General features: G+C 34.2%; 2 protein-coding genes across 3 annotated transcripts; one reads left to right on the top strand and one right to left on the bottom strand.

The window, feature by feature from the left end:
• The first annotated feature begins 1,288 nt into the window (after window positions 1-1,288).
• LOC141712992 (translocon at the outer membrane of chloroplasts 64) lies at window positions 1,289-13,485 on the top strand. 2 transcript variants are annotated; one of them, XM_074516168.1, is made up of 14 exons: window positions 1,289-1,672; window positions 3,408-3,467; window positions 3,624-3,776; window positions 4,019-4,143; window positions 4,675-4,800; window positions 5,596-5,778; window positions 5,910-6,054; window positions 6,866-7,034; window positions 8,845-8,979; window positions 9,102-9,302; window positions 10,413-10,540; window positions 10,630-10,681; window positions 12,463-12,532; window positions 12,980-13,485. In XM_074516168.1, exons 1-14 carry the CDS (start codon window positions 1,467-1,469, stop codon window positions 13,060-13,062), a joined length of 1,836 nt encoding a protein of 611 aa, XP_074372269.1. In that variant the 5' UTR covers window positions 1,289-1,466; the 3' UTR covers window positions 13,063-13,485. The 2 variants fall into 2 exon arrangements, with proteins under 2 accessions (XP_074372269.1, XP_074372270.1); XM_074516169.1 differs by lacking the exon at window positions 3,408-3,467 and having other exon boundaries at window positions 1,290-1,672.
• A 755-nt stretch (window positions 13,486-14,240) lies between these two features.
• Window positions 14,241-17,555, bottom strand: LOC141712991 (uncharacterized). Its single transcript, XM_074516166.1, has 7 exons — window positions 17,109-17,555; window positions 16,919-16,995; window positions 16,413-16,475; window positions 16,228-16,329; window positions 16,038-16,103; window positions 14,929-15,001; window positions 14,241-14,728 (listed from the first exon to the last, which is right to left on the bottom strand). Exons 1-7 carry the CDS (start codon window positions 17,419-17,421, stop codon window positions 14,367-14,369), a joined length of 1,056 nt encoding a protein of 351 aa, XP_074372267.1. The 5' UTR covers window positions 17,422-17,555; the 3' UTR covers window positions 14,241-14,366.
• Window positions 17,556-21,550: the final 3,995 nt, after the last annotated feature.

The raw sequence follows: 21,550 nt of genomic DNA, 5'->3' as shown, positions 1-21,550 counted from the left end.
GCCCGACTCTGCTCATTTTTAAAAAAATTAAACTCGGCTTGATTTAGACAGAACTCGATTCGACTTTGTTTATTTTAAATGATATAACTGCTTCTTAACTTTTAATTTCAATTCTCCCATATCTCACAATTTATGAGGATATTAGATGTTAATTAATTTTAACATACATAAAATTAAAGGGTATATGAGTAGGGATGAACGCGGGTTGGGTTGGCCTGGCCTGGTAAGGGGTAATAAATCAAATCAACCCAATTAGTTCGAATTTTAAAAAAATGAATCCATTAGCAAAAATAAATATTTGTAACCTAACCCTACCCTTTATACGTTGGGTCGGGTTGGGTCGGGTTAAAACTCGAATAAAATTATTTAAATATTTCTTAGGAGTCAAAATTTCAATAAAATTTAAACAAAAGTTGAAGTAAACTAGTAGTACAACATAATTTAACGGAAGATAAATATTATTGGATAGTATATGTATCTTGTACTCTTCACTTTAAAGTTAATAACTTATAGTATATTATCCGTAAAATATTAATATTATTTCGAATATATTAATTAATACAATAAATACATAAATTAAAATTTCAAATAATAATACTATATTTATAAAATTAGCTTGGATTGGGTCAGCAAGTGTTTAAATTTTGGATATTGGCCCTTCCTATGACAATTTTTAGAAGAAATGGTCCAAAATCTCAAAATCAGGGAAAATGGCCTATTATATCACTTAAAACACATTTTTTTATTTTCGTTTATACAAAACACATTTTTTATTCACGTTCGTATTAATTTTAGAACATAAAATGAGTTTTATAAAAATGAAAATGAAAATTTTAAAAACGCATTTAAAGGATGCGTTTATGGGGTACACGCATTAAAACTATGAGTATTTGATCCTAAAACATACAAAAAGAATGTGTTTTCTTAAAATTTTGTAGGCCCAACTTCAAAGGCCAATACAAAAGGAGGTCATGTTTGAGCTCATTGATAAACGTAAGTAAAACTTGCGTTTATCAATGACAGGAAGGGCCATTTCCTTCTACTTGTGATATTTTGGACTATTTGCTCTCAAATTGTGAGATTAAGGGTCATATTTTTAAATTTTTAAATCTTAATCCAACCCATTATATTCGAGTTGACAAAAAATAAATCAATTAAACTTTGGATTTTAGATAATTCGGTTCTGTCTATCAAAATAAGGAATGAGTTGAGTCGATTTTACGGTAGGGTCAATTTTACAATTTGTTCGGTTTTTTGCTCGATACTGGATTTGAGATTGGGCAGACAAATTTAATAAAACATTGGAAGCTCCACGGCTTAGGTTTGCTGTTCCTGCGCCAATAGAGAGTCCTAATAAATACTATAAACACAAAAACACCCCCCACCCCCTTGCTGTGCTGTGTTATCCTTTCGTCTTCTCTTCTCCCTCTCTCTACACACATAAATTCTCTCTCTGCACAAGACCGATGGGTTCTTCCGCTGCTGCAAATTTATGGGTATTACTGGGGTTGGGCATAGCTGGAATATTTATTATGAGCAAGAAAATCAAGAAAACTGTTAAAGCTGATTTTGGTGTTTTTGTTGAGAGATTTCAGCTTCTTCCACCCCCTCAACCTGCTCCTCCTAAAGCTCCTCACCCTCTCACTGGCTTCTCTTTTGCTGTTTCTGATATGTATGTATACTTTTAACTTATGTTTCTTCATGTTAGTTTTTGTATCTAGTTTGATTTTTGTAGAGTTTGGTGCATTATTGGTTAAGATTGTTAAAGTTTGTTACTTTGCTCTCGAATTATTTTACTGGTTAGTGATGATATTTGAATATGAATTTAGGGGTTTTGATTGGTTATGTTTATTCATGGTTATGTATAAAGTTATGTTTAGTGTACCAATTATTGGTTGACTATACTGGAATGGTTAAGGAGTCAAACGTTTTGGTCATGTTGTCTTGGTCAGCTGAGGAGATTTGCTGCTTGGTCGTCACTAAGAAATCTAGGATTTAATATTTAGTGGAGAGAGTGGACAAACAGTATTTGGATAGTTTAGTGTCAGTGTCTATCACCGATGCGTATCCTTCCCATTGGTGGATGCAGGGCCTATTCTTCCAATAGGCGGATGCAGTAGGGACTGGGGTCGGCATTCACGCCCAATTAATTTTTTAGGGAATATTAAATGGTATAAATTTTGAAATTAAATAAATAATTAATATCCTCAATTCATATGGTATCGAATATTGTGAAATTTGAAAGAAATAAAAATGATTAAGATGTTTAGTAGACGACTTTTACACATTATGTTTTGGGTTTTGTGGAATTGAATCTTTGAACCACCGGATATATATTTTTTGCCATATCTATTCAAAGTTTGCATTGTTCACCCTCTACTTTTTAAACTTGTGAGATTTTTATATCAATTTTGAAATAAATAAGTGTTGGAAAATAGAAATTTCCTCCGTCGGAATTTTTTGTGTCCGCCACCGACTCTTCCTCATGAAGTTCTCGCAAAATTTGCAAATGTTTATTGTGATCGTTAGGGAAATTCTAAATCTTTTCCAGAATGTTCACAATTCTATTTGGATGGGTGAGAGCATGAGTGCTATAGGAATGTGTTCAGGCAGCTATATGTCAACCTATGCCTTATATATATGTGCGGGTGTATTAACATTCTATATCTAATATCTAGTCAGAAGGATATGAAATATGCCTACAAGTATCGTCATGGATGGCATTGGGAGTTCTTTTCCTTTATTCATCCTTTTAAACTTGTCCTCAATGGATCGAACCTTCATTTTCTTTTTAACTTACCTGAGAATATGAAGCTGTTTACATAAAAATAACATTAGCTCTCTGAATTTGCTAGATGGATCTATATATAGAGAAAACTCAGTAAAAAGTTATTCAAAAGCAAATTTCAGCAGGTACAATTAGTGTTTTGAAAATTTCACTTAATCGTGCTTTGCGGATAGGCACATGATTGTGAGTTAAAAAATTGCGATTCAACATAGGAAGAAATTGGCATTAGAAGACACTTAAGTGCAGAACCCTGCAGAAATCTTATCGCATCCATCTTGCTATCTCCCAGAAAAGAGCTCCAGTTTCTTATGTCCCACTTTCTTCTTTGCTTCTGTACTTTCGTCTGGATTGAGATGATGTATTGCTTATGTTGTTTAAAGGATCATTTTCTCAAACAGGCATTTGATAAATAACACATCCACCTCAAATGCAACTTCTGTAGCCTTTGGAGCTGATGGTAAATAGGAAGATAGACAATTTGAGGACCTGAGATCAAGCTAAACACTGAAATTGGTTGATTAATATCTCTTTAGTTACCTCTTTCAATAATGTTTTGAGACTATGCCACACAATAGTTTTTTTTTATTTGAAAAAAAAGGATTGTAAACTTGTGTTTCAGGAGCTGCTGCTGTTTTGAAGTCCACTTATGCTCCTTTTTTGATTTTGTGCCTTTCACGAGGTTGGGTAAAACAAAATTTTAAGCATATTAGACTTTTAATTTACATACAGATTTGAGAATACCAACAAGTAAATGCATATGCCATGTGGTATGGTTTTTCTAATATCTCAAGTTTTATAAATAGGAACTAGCTAATTTAAAATGTACATTTTTCAGATTTGATGTTGATGGATATATAACTGGTTTTGGAAATCCAGACTGGGCAAGGACTCATAAACCTGCTTCTCAAACATCACCTGTGGTTTTGACCCTTGTTGAAGGAGGATCCACATGTGTTGGGAAAACTGTCGTAGATGAAATGGCATTTAGGTTTGTATTTTTAACTGTTTAGCCTGTATAAGCCATTCATTTTCCGAATCAACATGTGAATAAGCTCGAGTTACTGAGCATTTCTCAGAAAGTAACATATATTGTTGGTAAATGGTTTCACTAGACCTATTTTTACATATATTCCGGGACTTGTAGTGCCAGCTTTGTTAGCCTTTACATTATGGTTTTGGCTTTTTTAGTCTTACATCGTGGTTTTGGCATCTGTCATGTTCTATCTCCAGTATCACTGGAGAAAATAAGCATTATGATACACCTACAAATCCCGCTTCTACTGCACGGGTACCTGGAGGATCGTCTAGTGGTGCTGCTGTTGCGGTCGCTGCTAATTTTGTTGAATTCGCTTTGGGTAAGGTTTACATTCTTGTTGCTATTTCTCTACCTCCATATTAGCATAATATTTATAACTCTACACGAGCTTATGTAGATTTAGTTCATGTTAGATGGCAACTGTTTATGTGTGTGTTTCATCTTTATTGAGTATCGACAGACTCCTTTGTAATTCTATTCCTCTTTTGCATCTAACAATCTAAAAATGGTCACACCCTCAATTATATGTTTCGATAGCCGTGCTTAATCGTGTTATTTTAGAAAATTATCCTTAGTTTTAAATGTAAGATTTCCTTGTTACTTAATACAGAAGAATTTAGCTATCAGCTATATCTCTAATTTTTTATTTTTTTACCGAGTATAAATTCCCATTTTCCTTGGAGAAAAATTTACTTGGCACTCATTACTTTGTTAAAATATATGTGTATATTATATTTACCATTCTGGACACTGTTCCTTGTTGACATGTTGTTTGATCCCTCGTATATCCGTGTTCCTTTTCCGTGTTTCTGTCTTCCAAGAATAGAATTTAACCAATATAATTTGACAGGCATTGATGTTGTTGGTGATGTGAGAGTACCTGCCGCATTTTGTGGTGTACTTGGATTCCGACCTTCACATGGTGCTGTTTCTCACATAGGGATCATTCCTGTTGCATCAAGTCTTGATGCTGTCGGTATGTATCTTGAAAATTCTCGGTGTTTAAATTAACAAATTTAACAGATGAGGAAATCCATCTTAATATTTCCTTCTAATATCATCTTTATAAAAATACTATCTTATCTTTTTATATTTCTTCTTTGTAAGTTTTCAAATTTCCAGCATTGATTGAGATTCAATTACAACATATTAACTAGTTTAGATTTGTAATATCATTGAGTGGTGAGGGAATGAGTTCACAATGGAAATAAACTGATGTCATAATCAGTGGAGGCTTTTTCCCGGGGTACTGGAAAGTACATTTAAAATAATTATTGTTAAATGTAATTTTAAATAATTTGGCTTGTTAATTTGAAATGGGAAAAAACCCTTTACAAGCCCTGCCCTCATTAAGTAACAGGTGTAGAGGGAAGACAGATTTGAGAGAGATTAAAGGAAGTAGTATGAGATAATTTAGAGAGAGAAGTGATAGTTTGAATCAGATTAGGATGCTATGAAGCAGTAAGGGACTGGACCCCCTCTAATTATAGGGAGATATGGGTGAGAATAAAGAAAATCAGTTCTAGAGAGAAAATTTATCATCTGTAATATTTATTAAATTACTTTTAATTATTTTTATGAAATCTCCTGAATAGGTAGAATTGAAATGAGTGCAAGTTGTTGCTGGACCTTGTCCATGATAATATAATATCAGCATTAACAAATACTCCGCCCCCCTCTCACCCTTCCATTTCTGCAATTGTTGCAAACTGAAGTCACGTGATTCTGTTTCGCAATTCCCTTAACTATATTGTAATCATTTATCTTGCAGGATGGTTTGCAAAGGATCCAAAAATATTAGGGCTGGTTGGACATGTGCTATTGCAATTGCCATTTGGAGTTCAACGTAATCCAAGGAGTGTTATAATAGCCGATGACTGTTTTGAACTATTAAAGACACCTGTTAGCCGCATCACAGAGTCGGTAATTAGATCCACGGAGAAGCTACTTGGCAGTATGTCATCTATTTTCTCTTTGGTCCGATGTTTGTGATACGTTTTAAAATATTATAATATCCCCTGTTGAATTTTCTGCATTACATGTTATGAGCATCTTACTTATTCCAAACAACACAACTTTTTCCAGAACAAGTATTAAAGCATGTGAATCTTGGGGAGTATATCAGTTCTAAGGTTCCAAGCCTTAAGACATTGCATAGCAACAAGGCCAATGTTGAAGTAAAGCCTTCCTCGCTGAAATCACTAGCATATACAATGCAACTACTCTGGAGGTGAGTATGTTGATGCAGAAGTATATTGTCACATCAGCATTTAATATTAGGCTTTTCAATGTTTGTTTTTGCTTTCAGCGACATCTTTATTGTACCACCCCAGTGTATTCCATTTGTAACAATTCCTTTTTTAAAGCATGATTTGCGATATTTCCTCTTTTAGAAAGTATATGCCTTGAAAATAAGTGTTTCTTTATGTTAAATTCTATGTGATTGTTGGGTCTGGCCACTCGCATTCACATGGTTAACTTTATCTAAATTATAGTGCACTTGCTCATCTCAGACTCAAATAAATTCAATTTCTCTCCCCAGTGAAGAATCTTATAATGTTTGTACAATAGTAAATACTAAATAGAGTCTAAATGTTCTCTTTGATAATTGTGCATCTACGGCTGTTGCGAGTGCACTAATTGGAGAGTTGGGATTTACTTGGTAATTGACTTGATGCATAGTAATATTATTCGTGTTAGGTAGTAAATTTATTCATAACTTGTTTATATCCCAAACTCTAGTTTCACATTTTAAATGTCTTGTATCTCACAATATTGGTCTAACAGAAGTCCTAGGCTGATGATAGATAACTTTCAGTTTTGGATGGCAAAACTTCTTTACTGAAAGCCTTGAATCGAACATCAAACTGTTTTTTTCTTGTTGTGTTCATGTGTTGGGGCTCACATATGTCTATGGGTTGGTATACATGTTTTTATGTATGTAATGCATGTTGTATGTTATGTCTTTGTTAATTAACTTACCGCAAAAGCCTATGAAACCTTGAAACTAACAGTTTTAATTTAAAATGTTTACAATACAGACATGAATTTAAAAATAACCATGGGGAATGGATAAAGTCTGAGAAGCCTATTCTGGACACTGTTGTGACAGCACGAATGCATGATAGTTTGGATATGACAAATACTGAAATTGAAAACATCCAGAGTGTGAGGAATGACTTGAAATCGGCTCTGTATGCTCTTTTGAAGGTATGTGCTTTTAAGTTTGATTGGAACGTTGCTGTATTATAAAACAACTTATTGATATTCCGCTCTTACTAGTATAGTCTAAGTTGTTCTACTGTAACTAGAATTTTAGCAAATAGAAGCGGCTGCTTCGGCATGTTTATATGGTCTTTAATCAAGAGTAGGAGGGTACTGGAGTCTTTTGCTTTTTAAGGAGTTGTCTATTATGTTTAATCTAATCAGTGTAGTGTTGAGCAATACTTATGATGATTTAAATTATACCTATTGTGATCTTATGAAGAGATATTTTTCTTCTTTTTAAAGGTCTTTTCTCTCACTTATTTACCATTTTGACTTGTATTTCTGTGTTATTTTTGTCTCTTCTTTTTTATTTTGTTATCTGTCAGGAACATAAACGGTCTTAAAACTACACATTCATCAAAAGTAGACCTGGCACATTATGTTCTCTTTGCTGTACAGACGAGTTAGCATTTTCTAGTAAAGGAGGACACTACTGTTTCTTTGTGCATTCTGTAAACACCAATCTCACTTGCATCTAGAAGACAATTTAGCATATGTTATTGATCATTTCTCTAACTTCTTCCTCTGATGCTTCTGAAAATGCACTCCGACACAAGTAAATAGAAACTCATAAGTAATCAACACTTAGTAACAAACAGGTAGACCCAGTATGCACAACTTGAAATACGGCCAATGTAGTAATCGACATTTAGTAAGTTACAGTAATCTATAACATAAAACAAGAAAACATAGTACTAGGTACTTGTATTTTTATCGAAGTGGATGGAAAGGTTAGGACACATGTTTGGTTTTGACTTGTATTTGTGCAACTTGCTTATCTAAGTCTAAGTTTAGAGTATAATAATGACCTTTACCAGTTGGCATGTGGAAAAGCAGACCTCTATTGTTTAACATATTAGGTGATCAATCGACCTTTAGACCTTCCTGTTATTAACTTGTTAGGTCACACACACTGTAGAAGGGGGTTGAATACAGTGTATAACACAATCAAATTGAATTCAACTAACACAAGTAACAGAAAACAAACTTTATTAAACTCTGTTACAATGTGAAACTGTCCTCTCTCAGTGATGAACAAATATCAAGAGAGCTGCTAGGGTTACAATGAATAATATTCTCGATAATGATAACACCTATAGTGTAAACCCTATGTCTGTGTTTATATACTACACAGTTACAAGATAATCGCTAATTGATATGGAATATAATTCTGCTTCCTAAAATATATCAATCAGTTATCTTTTCTTTCAAGTATTCCATTCTTCACAGAATTCTTTCTTCATGCATATATCTTCTTACGTTTGTCTTGATCTTCTTTCCTTTCAATCAGCCACCTTCCTTATCTGAAAGTTTCCTTTAAGTCCTGATATTATCTCCTGATAAATATCTCCTGAACCTTAAGTACTGATAACTTAAGTTCTGACTTCAGTATAAGTGCTGATTTCAGTTAAGTACTGATTTGTCCTGTTTAAGTAAGATCTGAAAACTAAACGCAAATCATATTAGACATGAAATTATCAAATATATCTAACATAACTAAATGCGTGTTTAAATATAAAGAGCAAATTATTACTTTGTTGCACAGTTTGTTGTATAAATTGTTCAATATTGACATCTATGGAAAGTATTTTTTTTGACGAACTTATGTATAGCATTTTTAATGCATGCCAGTAAGAACACATGTAATCCTGTTTAAGTTATTAAAATCAGGTTATTTCATCCCGTTATCTGTTGCCTCATTTGGGCATTGTTATTTTGCAATGGGTTAAGTTTTGGATTGACAATTTGATAGGACGACGCCATACTCGTGCTCCCATCAGTTTTGGATCCTCCTCCAAAACTTGGCGCAAAGGAGCTTTCATCAGAAGATTATCTAATTCGTACATTTTCTTTAATGAGTTTAGCTAGCATGTCGGGTTGTTGTCAGGTTCTCTATCTCAATCTCTGCCCATCTGTTTTGTGGCATTACCAATCTGTCTTGTCAGATTTATTTAGCATTTTGCCTAGATTAAATTTCTGCTTGGCTATTTATCTTCTCACTTGTTGTAGGTTACTATACCAATGGGATTTCAAGACAAGTCTCCTCTTTCAGTTTCGTTCATAGCTAGGCATGGCGGTGATCGATTTTTATTGGACACCACAAAATTGATGTATGCATCTCTTCAGGAGCAGGCCGATTCAGTTGGGAAGTCAAACTTGTCTACTAATGTTCTCAGCAACGAAGCTTCTGCAGAGATCGCAAAAGAAAAGGTAGGGCATCATTTGTTACTGATCTAATTATGTTTCTTCGTCACCTGGCCTTTATTAGGATGATGTGTATAGTATAATATATAGGTTTACTGCTAAAATATGGTAATAATAAATGTATAATCTTGATTCCACGATGTACTGGCTGTATATTGTTTGATGAATATGCATGAGTAACTGGTTAAGATAAATATCTTTCCATCTATCTTGTTGAATAACGTTACACTCACTGCAAGAGTATACTACATTTTGTTTCCAATGCTTCCTCATTTGTAAGTTTGTAGTAAGAATAGTATTTCTATCTATTTGAAATTTGCTTATCTTAGGTACACAGGTAGTAAATTTTTTCTCTGTTACCTCATTTTTTTCAGTTTGTGACCTTTTATGATTCTTCCTGCTAGCAATTTATTTGTTGTGAAACTTAAAAATATATATATATATATATATATATATATATATATATATAGCGCGTGATTTCACGAATTGCAAATGACACGTGTAATTAATCAGATATGCCATCACTGGATACCATTTCATGTCAAAAAAGATCACCTGCATGCTAGAAATTCTAAGCCGTCCATTGCTTATGATTTGTCAGATCCTTTCCATGGCCCTATAGACCTCTCTTACTGTATCTTTAATATATATGTATTGTTCTAGTAGGTCGTCAGGGATGATGGTACCGGAAGATAAAGGGGTTTTGAATTCCATACCAAATACTTGATTGTGAGCAAATTATGATCAAGTACTATTTTGTTGGAAAATACTTCTACAACTTGCACTATTCAACTATAAGATAAGATATATTTTACTAGAATGTAGTTGATACAGCCAATTATTTAAATGCACCAAGTGGAGTAGACTCGTAAATGTTGAGTGGTATATTCTATATTTATTTACATGTTTCATATTTTTCATATTTTGCCATCTGTAAGTACATAACTTCAACTTTTACATTTAAAAATTTATTAGCTGTTGTTTTACCTAATTCATCTTCTGAATCCAGTGCATATTCCCAAGTGGCCGGAAATTAGTTGTGCAAGTGACGTTACTTCTTAAATACTTGGTTGTTGACATGACCTATAATTACTTGTCACCTGACCTTTGATGTAGGGAAATCAGGCATATAAAGAAAAACAGTTTAAGAGAGCTGTCGATTTGTATTCAGAAGCTATCAAACTGAATAGTAATAACGCAACATATTACAGTAACAGGGCAGCTGCATATCTGGAATTGGGAAGGTATTCTCCCCTTGTGTTCACCACCTTAACCTGTATATTTCGAAGTCTTTTTCCTGTTCTTATCTTCTCCTATGTATTTTTTGTCCCAGCTATATCAAAGCTGAAGCTGATTGTACAAATGCCATCGACCTGGACAAGAAGGTACTTCTGCTCTCAACTGCATTATGTTGATATAATATACATACAGTATATCAATACAGTGCTGACCCATCCATGTACAAGAGCCTTTGTTTGTCAGATTTGTTTTTTGACCTAGTATTTCAGTTATATTTAGATATTACTTGTATTATTGCTACGAGTATTAGACACATCAGAAGCAGCATTTAGTGAAAATTTGGATGGACTAAATATTGTCCATTAGTTCTGAAGTAGCTCTAATTTCTTATGTCTACTACAACCTTTTTGCCTCCCAATGATATAAAATTTGTCAGCTTGGTACTAGATTTATGGTGTAGCACAGTTATGCAATACAGCATAAGATCGATGGGAACGATGGTACTCTTTTATGATGTGTTTGCAATGATGCTCCAACCCCTCTGCAGTTTAATATGAATATAGTGAGAGCAGTATAGCAATGATGCTGCAACCCTATGTAATAGTGTGGAAATATGAATATTATATCTGGATAGCTTAAGTGCTATTCTTCTAGCCAACTTGTCTCTTAAAAAAATAGCATATGCTTGATATGTAAAAAAATAGCACAGACTTGGAAATCTGTTTTTTGTAATATGCTCGATCTTTCAAAATGAACATATAAACCTGAGGTTTGACTTCTGAGTAAAAACCAACTTGGAGTTTATTTTTGGTTGCTTGTAAATACAGTTGATGAGCTTTAGAAGTTTCTTTCAATTTCGTAGAATTGGAATTATGACATTATAGTTCTCGGAGAAGCTGAATTAGGGAAGTTGGATGTGAGAAATACTGTGGTTGGGGTGAGGTATATAGCAGTGAAATTGAAGATAAACAGAATAACAAATAAGAGGGTCAGGTTGTATGGCCTGTAGCTAGGAGTGGCAGAGCGAGGGTGATGCCTATCCCTAAGAATGTATATTGGGGACGTCAGCTAGTTCTTTGCACACCTACATTTCATTGCTCTTGTCTTTTCAAGTTGTTTAACATCTTTTACTGCTTGCCTTTATAGCACAAACAGATTTTCATCCCACTCTTTACAATGTAAGTCTTTTGCCGTTGGCCTTTTTGATGCATTTGATAAGTTTTCCATGATATATAAACACTATTTTATATCACACCGGTTACTTTAATATTTGTATTTTATATTTGTATCTGTTTGATAATTAGACACGGTAAAATAGGTTTCTAAAGTAAGTACGTGGTTAGATATTTGTTTAAATTAGTATAGTTATATGTGTTTTTTAATATAATAAGGTCCACTAAATTATGTTATTCATAATTAGGCCCGTTAAAGTAAGTAGCCGTTAGAGATGTGTTAAATTAGAATAGTTAACTGTGTTATAATTAGAGTAGCCTTCTAAAGTAATTAGGTCTGTAATAGTTTTTAAAATTAATAAGCCAAATTTTTAATGTTTCAGCTTTAATAATAAAGAGTGTGTGTGTGTATACATACATATATATATATATATATAGTTGAAAGAGACCTACATGATGGGTATGTCTTTTTTAGTTCTCTTTATAGTTACAGTGTTAGACACATCCTAATCGCAGTAGTCAGCTGTCAAGATGGTAAACAAAATGCAGCTCCAGCGATGCTTGTACAATAATCGTGTAGCCAGATGCAAGTTTTCTGCATCAGAGACTCACTTTGGAAACAGTGAAAGTTTACCTTAGTTTTGGGATCCTATTGTACTTCCCTTCTCGTTGTCGTTGCTGCTGATATATTACTATGCATTGGTCTGAAAGTTTATTAGGCCTTAAATACTTTCTGATGTCTTGTCTTTATACAGAATGTGAAGTCCTATCTAAGAAGAGGTACAGCACGTGAGTTGCTTGGCTACTATGATGGGGCAATTGAAGGTATGTACAATGCTGGGTAATTGTGTTCGAACAAGTGTATACTATGTAATTGATCATGTTTCTTCTTAATTTGGTGAAAACTTTACCCAGTGTCTGATAGCACGAGTGTTGTTATTTATATGGATATGACTGGGTCAATGCGAGCCAGACGGTTATTATGAGAAGTCATAATCGTGCTGGATCTGACATGTTTACTTGTAGCCTAATTCATGTATGCAGTAGCTGTTTTTTTTAACTATTCTGATGATGAATTTTGGTGATTTCATTGATTCATTTTCGTGAATACATATTGTTATTATTGTGCTGATGTGCTGGAAGACGGGATTGACTTGTGCAGAAATGAGATGAATGCTTGAATATATGTAACCTGATATTATATGTTTATAAATTAAAGTTTTAGTAAACTGTCTCGTGTGTGCTCATATTATATATATAAATAATCTGCAGATTTCAAATATGCACTTGTTCTTGAGCCAACAAATAAAAGAGCTTCTACTTCAGCTGAGAGATTAATCAAGTTGTTTCAGTAAAAGATTGACTGCAAACTGAGAATTTGGATGTGGAAGCATTTTTGTTGGTAGTTGGCATAAATTTCAAGGCCCTGCACTAGACGAGTTATATGTTGATTGCATGTTTTGAAGTTAAAGAGGGAATTCATTTTTGCTCACTGGATATTGTGGCTTCTGCGGAACTGGTTCTGGAGCAACCACATCACTGTTTAGCAGAGCTTCCCCTTATGACATGGCTGAGTTTGTATATTGGGCGGGTTTTCCTTGCACTAAATTTGGTACAACTAGTTTAGTATTATATCAAAAAAAAAAACAATTACGCAGCTCCTTGATTAGATTCTAAATAGTTAGTCAAGGTTAAAAAAGATATATTTTGATTCATATATAAATTATCACCGGTATCTGGTATAATTAGAGCTGTGAAATCCAACAGTTTTATGTACATTTGTAGTCTAGCACCGGGTTAGCAAAGATGTGTAAGAATCTTTCTGCCCGGAAGTTACTAGTGTTTGGCAGCAACAATCGACCAAAGATGAGTTGAAATTCCAACAATCTAAATGTAGTTCTCCTGCGGTAAATTAAACAAACTAACTTTACAAAGTAGACCTAGAAGATGAATATGCCGGATACTTGGTTACATAAAAGTAAAATCTAGCTTGAAATATATAAACAGTCATGTTTTGCCTACAAAATTTCGTTGGTATTATGTGTAAACGATTGCAACTGGTGCGATATTAGCATATTGTGCCAAGTTACAGCATTCCACATATTTCAAGAGAATTTATAAGTGGGCTTAATTGAATGTGTGAGTATTTTTTGACAGGTATATCGTATATGTAATGTTAATATTGTGCGATCAGGAAAGGATTCCAAGTGGGATTTGTAGATACAGTATTGAAGTAATTTGTAATCTATATATAGCCAATGAATCCTATGCAAAAATGGTCCTATATAAAATTAGATGTCATGTATTATTATATAGGTGTTGATGCCAAAATTACCACTGCCGCAACCTAGTAACTACTACTATTACACTTGGCACATCTTTACCATGTCTTAATAATAAAAATTATCAAATAAATTAACTTTTCGGGACCTCTTTACGGAACTTTTAAGCCTTAAAGCAACTAAAACCAAGATCATTGTATAAAAGGGAAATAAAATTACTGGAGGACCGATATTTTAATTTGTGTGTGTACTTAAAACAAAAAGCTTGACTTGTTATCGGATTAAAACGCTACAAAATAAAACTGTACAGATACAACGTCAGGTCTTTGTGAGTCCTGCAAATCATTTACGTGCAAAATTTTCTGTTACTATTAAATTCAGAAGATAGGATCATCATCATTAAATAGATCAAGTAGCTGTTCATCTGTCCACTGCGGAAGAGAAACTTTTGACACAGATCTGTGCTTCACAGCTTTGTCTGCTTGCTGAACTTCGCGGTCTCCGTTCAAATTCCCTACAAAACCACTGCTTTTATGTTCACCTGACAAATTATCACTTGCTGGTCGCTTTTCTCTGCTATCCAAGGTCACTTGCTCATTACCAGGAACATCAACACCAGCTTCCACGTACATTTCCGTGGCAGCAGTAGCCATTTGACAGACCTCATGCAAAGTTTCTTCAGTTCTTCCCTGCTCCTCTGCAGATGCATCTTCCAGTATCCTTAATTTTTTACTGTTATCTAATAATGTGACAGATCCAGTTCAGTTAGACACGCGCAAAAATATTCATTTGGAGGTCAGTCATAGCGGAGTGTTTATTAAAAAGAAAAAAAGGCGGCATGTGACAGTAAGATACTGTACGCAAAAAGAAGATTACCAAGATTACCACAGTAGTTATTTGTCAAAAAGATGCATGCAAAGTTCTAAACTTCCTACGTACCAGGAGGAAGATATGAGACTCTGGGTGCAACATGTGTATTGCCCGATAGTGGCGCGATATCCTTTCTAAACACCTGAGATGGCAAAGTTATGTCATTAAGGGCACTGCAGCCAGATATTACAGCAGTCCGCAGTCTAAAATGTTAACACATGAGCACCCCGAAATTACAGACAACCACACTACACCTCAATGATTCATCTCAAACATTCACAGGCACATAGTTATAAACTAACTTTAAAAAATAAGCAATGTTTCTGACCCAGAACAGAGTGTCCATTGTCAAGTGTCCCACACGCATACTCAAGGTGAATTTTATGACCTTTATTTCCTATAGTACCAGGATCTATTTTACTAGATTCCTTTTTCTCTTTTATGTAGCAGATGAATAGATTGACGAATTAGTTATAGTCCCAGTAGTAAAGGTGGCTGGCCGTGACACGTGGGTACGAAGCCGTCAACAGGTGCAGTGGTTCTTGGGGAAGAGATGGATTGTCGTCAAAAGGCAAAGGAAGAAAACTAAAAGGGGGTCAAAACACGACTGTTTCATGAAATCAAAAATTGTAAAAATCAGGAATAAATATATGTTATATGCCTAAAGTAAACATCCTGATGATACTACGATATATCCAGCCAAGTATCCAACAAGACTTAGGTGATAGGTGATGAGACTGAGGTGATGCTTGTTTTAGGGAATTATAATATCTTCGCTGCTATCCCCAAGGATCATAATCCTTTAACTTGTCCAATTCAATGTTTGTATAGAAGGAATAAGTTTAGAATTGGATTATAATCCAATACAGTTTTTCTGTGCTTTAAATAGGATTATTGTGAAGGGATTATAATCATTTAAAAAATGATTTGTTAGAGAGGATTAAATAATGCCTCATCCAACCAAGTATTAAAGGGGATTATAATTCTATCCCCAACTCCAAGACAACAAAGATGTGATCAAAATTTAAAAGGACTATAATCCTTGGACTAATTCCAAGCATGTTTTTAGAAAGATGGCCGACGAACCGAAAGAGATACTGGTATAATATGTGTTTTCACTTTTCCCCCTCCAGCGGGATCAGAGAAGGTAACATGGTCTTCGGAATAAGAGTCCATACCTTTACCACATTGCTCTTTGTGATGTTGAGATAAACAGTTTTTGATGCAGGCACAAATATAGAAACCTGAGATCACCATTTCCATATTTAGTAAAAGTGTCTTCACTGATCAAGACAGCGTAAATTCTGAGCAACAGTTCAACTAGTGCTGATAATTTCATCTACCATCTATAGAGTATTAATTAAATACCTTCTTAAGTATGATAGCTGCTTTCACAGATATGTCTTTTGCAAACTCACCCTCAGTAAGTACTTTCCGGTGGATAGTACCATCTCTTATACCTGTAGGGTCCTTTACATAAAAAGTCAAGTTCAGAATCAGTAAGAATTACCACTTCCTCGGCATTTGATTAACAAACCCTTTGTACTAAATACCTTCAGTGTGACCGTCATATCACCGAGACCATTTGGCGTGCAAGAGTTTATAATTGCAACAACCTACATTAGTAATAAAAAAACATGTTTCATCTGAAGTGACACAATTCAGAATAGTTACTCATCACACACAAGAAGTAATAATATACAACTAAAAAACATGTAAACATCATTTCTCCACACTATTAAAGGATTTGCATTCATCCGTTCAGTACATCCAAACTTAGCAACTACCACATGACCGATAATGTTTATAACTACAGTTAGAATGTTCCATATTGGATCAAAGTTTCTCATGCTTGAAAACCTACATAACACAACGTCCTAAGTAGTTTTTGCGCATCCACCTTTCAAAGTGTGATAAATCGCATCCACGAATTAAAAAGTCATAATTAATATTGTAAGTACGCATACAGCTGTAAGTCGACATAGACAGAGAGAGCCCCTAATTAAAATGAAGCAATTAACTAAACAATACAAATAATAACGCGGATAGTTCCGGATACCTGATTGATAATGCCATCCGGCAAAGTGATATCGACAGAAAACAAAGGCGTAGTTGGATAAACAACATCCTTAGTAGCTGAAACAATTATCAATCAAATCAGGCGCCAACAAGATACAAGAGAGAGGGAGAGAGAGAGGGGGGGAGACAGAGAGAGAGGGAGAGAGAGAGGGGGGAGGGGAGGAGGTTACTTTGGGTAAAATGAAGAGCACGCAGCCAGGCATTAGAATTGAAATCATTATCATTGTCGGAACATTGGGCGGCCTGGAGAAGAAAGTCCTGATTAGAAATTGGGGGATCGGAATCAGGGTGAAGTCTCTTGCGGTCCATAGCGGCTTGTATTTTAGCGGCTGGACCGGGAATTAAAATGAGCGGGGCAGTGCGTTGAGAGTGATTGTTGTTGTGGTGGTGAAGTTTATTATTGGAATTGGAACAAGGGCGGAGGAGGGTTAAACAAGGGAGGTCTGAATCATCTACATCCAGTGCTTCCCAATTCTTCTCCATAGACCTTGCCTTGCCCACAGGGTATTCACTAGTGTTTGTTTGAATCTAGCCCCTTCCCGCGGTTATTGCCTACCTGGACGCAGGTCTAACCACAAAAAACGGCAAAAATCAGTACAAACTGAATCCACTAAAACCGAGCTGAATTAAAATTTAACAAATTTAATAGCTCCATTTTAATTTTGGAGTTGGATCGAAGAAAAAATCGAAACCGCACCGATAATTATCTATTCATTTCTATGCTATATTATTATAATTAGAACAACCTCTATTTACTAATTGGTCAATTTTTCGATACAGTTGTTTGGTACGGTAAATAACTACCGTCAGATCTAAACAAATATAAATGGGAACCGTTGGATGTAATAATAAAATAATATTATATTAATATTTAAACTGCTCTTTTAGGTTTAGGGTTGAAATCCCGTCAACATCATATTATATTTAAACTTTTATATTCTTTATTTTTAACAATTTCTACATGTTCGAGTCTCGTGAACAACATATTATATGTTATATTATTTATTTTCAGTCAAGTCTCAAATTATAATAAAACATATATATTATTATAATTTATTATATTATTCAATTTATTTTTCAACTATTGAAAATCTATACTAATATATTAATAATTTAAGATAACATATATTATTAAAAATTATTCGAGTGTTAAAAACAATCCATGAATCGCACAGATTAAAGGCTAGTATGCTATTATATTAAAAATGAAATATTGAAAGTTTGGTTAGTATTTCTCTGGTCATTCAATTCATAACCGTTAAATATTTAAGATCAAGTTGATCTGATCTGATGAATCTTAAAAATTTATATAAAGATACAAGGTTCGAATCACATCAATAACATATTTAAATTATAATTTATAATATAAAATGATAAATATAACCATGCATCACACGAATTATATACTGGTACATAATAAAAATTATTTTGGATTACTATTTTATTAGATTTTAGTCCAATAAGGGAACCGGGGGTCATCAAGCTTAGTTTGATTGGCGGCAACAAGATTTCAATGCCTTCTTAGGCTCCGTTTGAAATTGCTGTTGCAGACAGTTACAACAGCTTTTTGCTGAAAAGTTGTCAGAAAGATATTTGGTAAATTTTAAAAGCTGTTGTCTGGAAAAAGTATTTGTTGGATAAATTTGAGATGTCATGTCTAATATGTTTCATGTTTAGTTTTCAGATCTTAACAAACAGGAAATATCAGTATTTACTGGAATCATGACTTACTGGAAATCAGGACTTAAGGATATCATGACTTAGATTATCAGAAGATAATATCAGAAGATGGATATCAGAACTTAAGTACTAGAGGATTAACAGTTAAGGAAGGAAGCTGATTCACAGGAAAGAAGATCGAGATTAATACAAAAGAAGATATGCATGGAAAGAGTTAGAAGATAAGAAGACTTGTATTAGATATCTAGTTGATATATTTTAGGAGACAGAATTATATTCCATATCAATTAAAAGTTATCTTGTAACTGTGTACTATATAAACACAGACATAGATTTACACTATATGTGTTATCATTATCAAGAAGATCATACATTGTAACCTAGCAGCTCTCGTGATATTTGTTCATCACTGAGAGAGAACAGTTCCATTGTAACAGAGTTTATTATATTGAATATATTTGTTTACTGTTACCTGTGTTCGAAATTGATTTGATTGTATTAAACACTGTATTCAACCCCCTTCTACAGTGTTGTGTGACCTAACAATTGGTATCAGAGCTTATCTGTTAACACACATACAGTAAAGATCCAAAACAATCATGTCTGAAGAAGCGGAAAATCCAACCAAGACCAACAAAACTGAAGAAACTCAAAAGACTCAAATCCATAGTCGATATGAGACTATTAGGGTTCCCATACTGAGACCTTCCGAGTATCCCATATGGAAAGTGAAGATGGCTATGTTTCTGGAAGCTACAGATCCAGAATACCTTGACAGAATTAATGAAGGACTGCATAAGCCAACCAAGCTCTATGTTGTAGTTGCAGATCAGCCAACAAAGACCATACCAAAGGAGAAAAGTGAGTATACAGCTGAAGATATCTCATCCATTGCCAATGATGCAAAGGTAAGACATTTGCTGCATAGTGCCATTGATAATGTCATGTCAAAAGGTAATTTATTGCAAGACTGCAAAGGAGATATGGGATGCTTTGGAGACAAGATGCCAGGGAACTGATGCAAACAAGAAGAACAGGAGGACTATACTCACTCAAGAGTATGAGCACTTTGACTCAAAAGGTGATGAGTCATTAACTGACTTATATGATAGGTTTGTCAAACTCTTGAATGATCTGTCACTGGTGGACAAGGAATATGATCTTGAAGATTCAAATCTAAAATTCCTTTTAGCTCTTCCTGAAAGTTGGGATTTGAAGTCTACTACTATAAGAGATAACTATGCTCTTGATGAAACTACTCTTGATGAAATTTATGGTATGCTCAAGACTTATGAACTTGAGATGGATCAAAGGAGCAAGAGGCATGGGAGAAAGTCAAGGATAGTTGCTCTTAAAGCTGAGGATGAATCCCCCAAAGTGGTTGTCTCAAAGAAAGGTAAAGGAAAGGCTCTGATCATAAAGTCTGATTCAGAATTATCAAGTTCTGATAATGATGATTCAGAAACTGAAAGTTTACCTGAAATAGATGCTGATGAAGAGATGATGAAATTGTGTGCTCTTATGGTGAAGGGTATCACAAAGATAGCCTACAGAAAATTCAGAAGGGGAAAGAAGTTTTCCAGGAAAGGTGTAAGTGCTGATAAGAAAGGGTTCAGAAAGTCTGAAGGCAAAAGTGCAAAGTCTGACAGAGGAGATAACTCAAATGTTAAATGCTACAATTATGGTGAAAGAGGCCACATATCTCCTGACTGTAAGAAAGGAAAGAATGACAAAGGCAAGGCACTTGTCACAAAGAAGAAAAGCTGGACAGATTCTTCAGATTCTGAATATGAGGTGAATTATGCTTTAATGGCAAATGCTGATGGTAGCCCTGAAACTGCTGAATTGAAGGTACCTCAAATAACTTATGCTTTTCATACTGATGATATTACCGAGTTGAGATTATATCTTAAAACCATGTTTATTAGCTACAGAGATCAAACTTTAACATGTGAAAATTAACTTCTAAAAATCTTGCTTTTAAGAAAAGGAATGATTATTTAGAAAAATAGTTAGTTATGTTCCATCAAACTCAGAAATAAAGCGATGATGCTTTTATGTTAGAGATGAATTTCTAAAATTGAATAAATCTCTAAAAACTGAGTTAGAAAAAGAAAAAGAGATTATCAGGACTTGGACTAACTCTTGCAGAACAACTCAGAATTTATTAAGTAGTGGAAACTAGAAAGAGGGCTTAGGTTATGGAGATGATAAAAGTGAAAAAGGAACTGAACAAATTGAGCCAATTGTTGTTAAACAAACTGCTAAGCCAAAGGTAAATCCTGGTAAGTTTGTAGCTAAAACTGTAAAGTCTGATTCTGAAAAGATGAAAGAGTCTGTGACAGAAGTTAAGGAGAAGTCAACTTCTGACAAATTAGAACAGGATAAACCAGCTGAAGTCAACACAGGCTTAATGACAAAGAAGCAGCTTAAGCATAAGCTGAAAGAAATAAGGAATGCCAACAAGGTAAAGGCAGCTAGGAAAAATAGGAATGGAAAGGAAGGTGTGAATAAAAATAATAATTATATGCCTGTCCTTAATGCTCCTAGAAAGAAATGTTATAATTGTGGAAACTCTAACCATCTTGCTTCTTTTTGCAGGAAGAATAAGAATAAAAACTCTTTACCTCCTAAGTCAGGAGTTAAGAGTTAGTCTGTTATATTTAAGTCACAAAATCCTTGTTTTCATTGTGGTAGTTTATGGTATTCCATTTATACTTGTAAGGAATATCTAGTTTGTATTATGATTATTATCAAATAAAACCTTCTTTGAAGAAAGTTACTTTAATTCCTTCTAGTGTAAAGTCTGATGTAAAGTCTGATATAAGTTCTAATAAAAACATGTTAGCATAAACTCTGATATTAAATCCACTGTAAATGCTAACAAACTTAAGAAGGCCAAAGGATCCAAGCAAGTCTGGGTCCTTAAAAC

This window comes from Apium graveolens, chromosome 3 (assembly GCF_009905375.1).
Source record: "Apium graveolens cultivar Ventura chromosome 3, ASM990537v1, whole genome shotgun sequence".
Taxonomy (NCBI): Eukaryota; Viridiplantae; Streptophyta; class Magnoliopsida; order Apiales; family Apiaceae; genus Apium; species Apium graveolens.
The sequence above is the reverse complement of the archived record's forward strand: the minus strand, read 5'-3'. Positions and strand labels throughout refer to the sequence as shown.